The 7445-nt window shown below is 46.5% G+C and overlaps 1 protein-coding gene across 1 annotated transcript; it reads left to right on the top strand.

Annotated features, from left to right (window-relative positions):
• Positions 1–94: 94 nt before the first annotated feature.
• On the top strand, positions 95–7090 carry LOC121936047 (potassium voltage-gated channel subfamily V member 2-like). The gene is made up of 4 exons (XM_042477818.1): positions 95–190; positions 551–696; positions 1803–4826; positions 6358–7090. Exons 3-4 carry the CDS (start codon positions 3552–3554, stop codon positions 6934–6936), a joined length of 1854 nt encoding a protein of 617 aa, XP_042333752.1. The 5' UTR covers positions 95–190; positions 551–696; positions 1803–3551; the 3' UTR covers positions 6937–7090.
• Positions 7091–7445: the final 355 nt, after the last annotated feature.

Here is a 7445-nt window from a genome sequence, read left to right as displayed (position 1 = left end):
ATAATAATAATAATAATAATAATAATAATAATAATAATAATAATAATACAATGTGAGATAAAATGTAGCTAAAATAATGTTTGGATGTGCATGTGTAAAACATACATTTTCTTCTTTTTCTTTTCACTAGGTAGCACAGCTGCCCCTGAAATTATGACGGCTGAACATTGGGTGGTCCTTGCCATTGTCGGTGAGTAGTGGTGGCAAAACTGACCAGTCCTGATCTGAAAAGAAAGTAGGGAATATGCCAGTCTAATTTTTCTGAGAAGGGAGTTCTGGACCCTGGGGACAAATGTCAAGAAGGCTTTGTCTCTCAGTTCCCACTAGATGTACCTGAGAAGGTATTTGGACAGAGAGAAGAGCCACCTCAGAAGGTAGATTCTGGGTAGATTTGTAAGGGAGAATATGCTCTGTCAAATAATAAGGGCCTGAGCTTTATAGGTCAAAACCATGACTTTGAATTGGGTCCAGAAACTCTGACAATGGCATCAGAGCCAGAAATAGTTACCAATTTCCTTTCTTTCAATCTCTCTCTCTCTCTACTCTCTAGCACTTCTGGTCATCGTGACAGCAGTCGTTTGGGTTGCCGTGTGGGTCAGCCGGAAAGCGAAACCTCTCCTTATGAGCTTCAGTCTCGATAAGGCATCAGAGCAGCTGATGAGGAAAGAGCAGCCTTGAAGTTCTCTTTCCTGCGAGGTATGCCTGGGTTTGATTCAACGTGATTCGAATTCTTCTCCTTCTCATTTTTGGATGTGTAGAACATGTGCCTCGCTACCTCTCTTATCCTCTGCTCCTTCCTCTGCCAGTATTGACACTCAGCCTGTAAACTCTTTGGAATAAGGAACTGGTATTGCTATTATTTAAATACTGTAATAGAGATATTATAATAAATTATTATTATTATTATTATTATCATTATCTAAACTGCACTGAGCTGTGTACAGGCGTGCATATCTATATTTTAATTAAATGTGTGCCTTAATAAAATGCCACCCAGAATCCTCAGTTGATGCAGATTTCCAGTATGGATGCAGACAGATTGACTGATGGGATGGGGCTGAATCTGGAAGTATGGACACAGTCAAACAAAGAGTCAGCCTGTTATAGTGGTTTGACTGTTGGACTATGACTAGGGTTGCCATAATTGTCCAGGGACAAAATATGGAACAAATTCTAGACCAAACTGTAGGACAACTGCAGGGCAAAACTCAGCCCAAAATGTAGGACATTTAAGAAAAATGGAGGACCTTAAATAAATAGTGGGCAATTATGGCAAGCCTAACTATGACTGGAGACCAGAGTTTGCGTCCCTGCTCAGTCATGGAAACCCATGGGGTGACTTTGGACAAGTCAAACTTGCTCAACATCTGAGGAAGGCAAAAGCAAACCCTGAGCAAATCTTGCCAAGAAAACCTGTGATAGGGTTGCCTTAGGGTCACCATAAATTAGAAATAAGAAATCAAAATAGCAAAAGCTATTCCTTTCCTGTTTGTACTTCATCACATTCCTCTTCTGCCTTTGCAGAGCTCTGGCTTCTATCTCAGTCTGTTGCAGCAAGCAAAGGATTCTAGGATGGAAGGGTTACAGATATCATATTGCTTTGTCAATACAGTATCCCAGTTTTTCTACTGTTTGCTTCCCTGAAGTTCTTCCCTGAGATGCCAATTCTGGCATTCTTACAAGGATAACCCCCCGAACCCCATATGCAAACATGCCCAGGGGCACTGCTGCAACCTGGCTCACTGCTGTGTAGGGCAAAAAGAGGCAGATAGCTGTGGCTCATCTTCTTCCTTTTATTTCAGGAAGCTGCTACTTGCAACCCGATCACACCCCGGACTGCCTCACACTCCCAGGGATGTTTGCACAGGGCTGATGGGCCTCAGTTGGGTGCCAGGAATCATGGACTGATCTGAAAATGGGGAAAAGGCTTTCCCTTCCCTCTGAATTGTGGATATAACTATGCAAATGGACTTGGAATCAGCCAATTCTTTAGAAGAAAAGTCTTTCAGGTTGGCCTGGCTCCTGAAGATTATCCTTCCTGTAAGTCAGGAACTGGGAAGGTGTAGCGTTGTTGAACTGCAGCTCCCCAAATCCCTCATTATAGACAAGGGTGGGTAGGGATGATGGGAGTTGTAGCCTGAAAACAACAATAGCAGGGCCACATATTCCTCCACACATCCGCACAAAGGTGAAGAAACCATTTTTTTCCTGCCAGCATCAACCAGTTCTCTCATCAATATATCTCCCCACCATCTCCCACCTCTTTCATTTTGGAATCCTTCCTCCATTGACACCTTCAGCCAAGAAGCGAAGATTTGCTTCAGGGTTAAAGACGCCATCTTTCTCAGTTAAGAGAGGTCTGTTCAGAAGCTGTACTAAAATCTTATGGGGCAGCTGGAAGGAGGGCAGGTTGGTGCTTCTGGCCTCTCTTTTGCAGTTGGGCCCTCAGTTTGCAGCTCATCTCTCATCTTAATGTCCCATTTTCATTTCAACTCTGGGGTCTCAACATTTCAAATAAGGCTTTCCCTTGTGGTGATCAGCACCTGCAGTCTTCTCTTTTGTATTCCCCCCCTCCATGTTATCATTTTCTTAATTGAAACATCAGCTCTGCTGTTTTTCAGTACCAGATAAAACTCATTCTCCATCTTCTTAATCTCCTGTGTATTTATTTTCTCTCCATTTCTTAGTTTTTTAGTTCACAGAAACTTTTAGCAGCTGGCTGATAACACCCCCCCCAATAACATATAACAAATCAGGATTCAAAGGCAGCATGCAGTTTAAAAACTCAATATAATAGAGAGAAATATGGCAAGGTTATCATTAAGATGTGCTTAAACTCTCAATAACAGTAAAAATGGTTTAAAGAGAGGTTAAAAAATACAAAAAAGTTTAAAACTATAAAAATTGTATAAGGATCTGTCTAATTTAGAAAATAAGAAACCAAACTCAAAATGGTATGAATGTATTTAAAAATAGTATTTTACTTCTTTCTGACTATCTTGGTCTGTTCTAGCAAGACATGGGGAAGGAACATGATTCAAACCAGCCCAAAGTTTTAGCTTCTTTTCCAAAGAAACATCATGCTGTGTTACCTGAAAGGCTAATTATGCGTTTAACAAAAATGAGGAGCTGTCATGAACTAGAAATGTTCTAAAGAAATACTTGCTACTTCTAAGCTTTCGTCCTGAGGTTGGGAAAGGGGTGGATCAACTGAGCGGGTTTCAGAAAGATAAACCAAATGGAGTCCCAACCACCCAGAATAGCTTTGTTAACTTGAAAGGTTAACCTCATAATCTTATTAGCGTGTTAAGAAGCTTGAGCATAACGGCTTGCAGAGATGTCCGGTGCCACAGTCTGAGACACGGTCAGCTTGGACAAGGCTCAAGAGACTGACCGCGCACGAGATTGTGTGAGCTTGGTTGCTCTTTGCAAGCGACCAGTTTGTTCCTTCTGCAGAGGCTGCTCACTTCGCAGGAACAAAATCCCAAATTCATTCCCCAACCACACAAACCACCAGCTGTAGCAACCAGGTGTGGGGGCCTTTGTGGTGTATGAGCACTCCACGAAACAAGACAATGAGACAGTCCATGAGGAGACGGTCCAGCCTCTCGGCTAACTTGAAAATCGGGGACTATCAGAAGTGCTGTTTGACTCCACAAGAGGAGGAAGTCTACATTCCCTTTGCTCAAGAAAACCTGGTCAAGCAATGGAATTCCATGCACAACGTCTCTGACTGGAGCCAGGAGCACTGCAGTGGTCCATCCCGGAGGAACCGGTACTTCTTGAACCTCAATGTCGGAGGCAAGTGTTTCCAGATCGCGTGCAAAGTGGCCGCTAAGTATCCTGTCACCCGGATCGGGCAGCTGGCCCTCTCCACTGACCCCATGAAGAAGCTGACACTCTGCGACGATTACTCAGTGCCAAAGAATGAGTATTTCTTCGACCGGGATCCACTCATCTTCCACTATGTCTACCACTTCTACCGCAGTGGCGTGATGTGGGTCATGGAAGAGATGTGTCCCTCCAACTTCGTGGAGGAGATTGAGTATTGGGGCATCCACATGAAGTATGCCCAGCGGTGCTGCCGGATCCTCTTTGAGGAGAAGCAGGACGAACTGGCTGAGTACCTGAAGGTCCAGAGAGAGCTGGAGGCAGAACTGGAGCCAGTTGAAAGAGAGGAGCACTTTGAGGGTAAATTTCTCGGTGGGTTCCGGAAGGCCGTCTGGAACTTGATCGAGAACCCATATTCCTCCATCCCTGCAAAGGTGATTGCCATCATGTCCAGCATCTTTGTCCTGATCTCCATCGTGGGGATGACCCTCAGCACAGTGGAGGAGATGCAGCACAAAGCCAGCAAGAAGTGCATGCAGCGCCTGGAGACCATTTGTGCCATCTTCTTCACCCTGGAGTACCTCATGCGCCTCATCTCCACCTCCACCTTCCGGCAGTTCCTGCGGGCAGCCTTCAGCGCCATTGACCTGGTGGCCATCATGCCCTTCTATATCCAGCTCCTCTTCGAGAACCTGGGTGAAGTGGAGAGTGACTACCATGAAGAACTACACAGGATGCGCAGCGTCGGGAAGCTGGGTAAAGTGCTCAAGCTGATCAAACTGATGCGCATCTTCCGCATTCTCAAGCTGGCCCGCCACTCCACAGGCCTGCGGGCCTTTGGGTTCACCATCCGGCAGTGTTACCAGCAGGTCTGCTGCCTCCTCCTCTTCATCGCCATGGGCGTTTTCACCTTCTCCGCCCTGATGCACTCTGTGGAGCACGACATCCCTGGCACTAACTTCACCAGCATCCCCGACGCTTGGTGGTGGGCAGCCGTAAGTCATCTCCCCTTCCCACCCCCTCCTTTTATCCACACTTTAACATGTAGGACCCTTTCATATCATGCCAGCATTGTACTGTGATTCTACTTTACCTGCCATGGCTGCACTCTCTGAAATTCTTGGGTTTGTAGTGTGGGAAGGAACTAGAGCCTCCTGGCTGATAATTCTAAATGCCTCTCCCCAAATCCCAAGTTTCCACAGGAGGGAACCCTTACAGTTCAAGTGGAATCATAGTGTTATGATTATACAGTGTGACAAGTCCTGTAACTTCTAAATCTCAGTGGTTCATCTGCTCTAAATTCAAGCCAAAAGGGTCTAGTCAAAAGCTAAGTCCACCCTGTGATATGGTGGCCAAAAAAGCCAATGCAATTCTAGCCTGTACTACCAATAGTGCCCAGATTGAGGGAAGTACACTGGTGCCTCGGGATACGAAATGATCGGGTTACGAAATTTCCGGGATACGAAAAAGTTGGATTGGCAAAAACTGTTTCGGGTTACGAAATATTTTTCGGGTTACGAAATTCATTTCGGCGCGAAATTCAAATGCTGCAAAGTGCAGCTATAGGCTTTCCAGTGCAATTTCGGGTTACGAAATTTTCGGGTTACGAAAGGAATGGCGGAACGAATTAATTTCGTAACCTGAGGCACCAGTGTAGTGGTGCACCCCACATGAAATATTATGTCCAGTTTGCACAGCAGTACATGTGACAAGAACTGAGAGTGTTAGTAGACTATACACTTAACATCAGTCAAGAGTGTGTTGACCAGGGGTAGGCAACCTGCGGCTCTCAGGCCGGATGCGGCCCGGCAAGGCCTTGGGACCGGCCCCAGCCCGGTCCTGCCACCGATTGCCGCCGGAGCCTTTGGCCTCTTGTGTGAGGATGTGGGGCCTTTGTCCTATCAGGAGGAGGCAGGCAAGCGGCGGGCAAGGGGGGCAATTGCCTATAGAAGCCTCCGAAACATGCATTTATATTAACATTTTTTTAAATCAGCAAATTTTTTCACGTGTCCTCCATTTTTTAAAAAAAGTGTCCTCCATTTGAAAATTTTGTCTTACATTTGTCCCAGTTTATTTATTTATTTATTTATTTATTTTTTGGCTTCAGCCCCCCAGTTGTCTGAGGGACAGCAACCCGGCCCCCGGCTCAAAAAGGTTGCCTACCCCTGGTGTTGACTATCCAAAGCAGGCCATCGCACTGTGGAACAGCAGGTGTTGTTAAGAAATTCTTCCTAATATTTAGGAAGAAACTTCTTTCTTGTTTTTTGAATCTACCAGAGCAGCTGAGAATAGCCACTGATTTCATGAGGATATATTTACTGTGCTGTTTCATATGTAAACACAGAATAATAGTGTTGGAAGGGGACCCCAGGGCCATCCACTCCAACCCCCTGCCCAACTAAAGCACTCCCAAGAGATGGCCACTCATCTTCAGTCTAGAGTAGTCATAGGTAGTATTAGGTTCATCTCATGCCCCCATCTCTCTCTCTCTTTTTCCTGCCCCATTCCTCTTGCTCCTCCTCTCAGGTCAGCCTCTCTACTGTGGGCTATGGGGACACTGTCCCAGACACCTTTCTAGGCCGGGTGGTGGCCTTCGGCTGTATCTCCTTTGGCATCATCCTCAATGGGATGCCCATCTCCATCCTCTACAACAAGTTCTCCGACTACTACGCCAAGCTCAAATCCCATGAGGTCCAGGCCACCAGCTCCCTCAAGCTCTCCCGCAAACTCAACCTCAAGGAGAGGGCCTGGAGGAAATTCACCGACACCTGCTGCGCCGAGTATGCCGTGCCTGGAAGGGCCGACCCACACCTAGGGGGCTCCACTCGCCATCCGGCCCCTAGCCAGCTCTTCCCCCACCAGGGCTACCAGCCCATCCACCAAGGAGGCCACCCTGTCACCCACCAACCGAGCCACTCCATCCCCCATTCGCCCCGGGCTCCTCTGGGCCACAGATTGGACCACCATGACCATCATGACCATCACGACCACCCCCACATTCATCTCACAACCCTCTCGAGCTACTCTCCGTCATCTCCATATGTTTTTCCTACTCACTCCCTCCAGTCTTTTAAAAAGACAGAGAGTGTTTCCCACTCATCCTAAAGCAAGACCCAGTAATGCAGAGGGTTGGCACTGGTTTAGGATCGGCCCAGGCCTTGAGGTTTATGGACCCAAGCCTGAGACCTTGGGGTGGCCCCTGGGAATGTCATTAAGTGATAAGTGTGAAGTACCAAAGAGGCAGTAAAGTGTAGTGGTTTTATTGTTGGCCTACAACTCTGGAGATCAGGGTTCAAATCTCCACTTGGCCATGGAAGCCCACAGGATGAGCATGGGCAAGTCATATTCTCTGCCTCAGAGGAAGGCAAACCCCCTCTGAAGAAATCTTGCCAAGGTTGCCATAAGTCAGAAATGACTTGAAGGCATACAAGTACCAACTACAGTTGCTCGCAGCTTGTCATTCAGACACCCACATGCACAGGAAATACATATTCCTATTTGGAAATTAAGAGAGAAACCTTAGCTATGGGGGTTGTTCCCAGATCAAGGTGAAATGAGGGGACTTTTCCTTGTCACCTATTTAGGGAGATGGAGTAAGGTCCATTTAATCTAGC

Source organism: Sceloporus undulatus, chromosome 7 (genome assembly GCF_019175285.1).
Source record: "Sceloporus undulatus isolate JIND9_A2432 ecotype Alabama chromosome 7, SceUnd_v1.1, whole genome shotgun sequence".
NCBI lineage: Eukaryota > Metazoa > Chordata > Lepidosauria > Squamata > Phrynosomatidae > Sceloporus > Sceloporus undulatus.
This window is presented reverse-complemented; position numbering and strand designations above follow the sequence as displayed.

What these genes read in the sequence shown, in the direction of transcription:
- LOC121936047 (XM_042477818.1), top strand. Translation starts at nt 3,552, where the DNA reads ATGAGCACTCCACGAAACAAGACAATGAGACAGTCCATGAGGAGACGG. An exon ending in ACGCTTGGTGGTGGGCAGCC is followed by an intron (nt 4,827 to 6,357) that starts GTAAGTCATCTC and finishes TCCTCCTCTCAG; the next exon opens with GTCAGCCTCTCTACTGTGGG.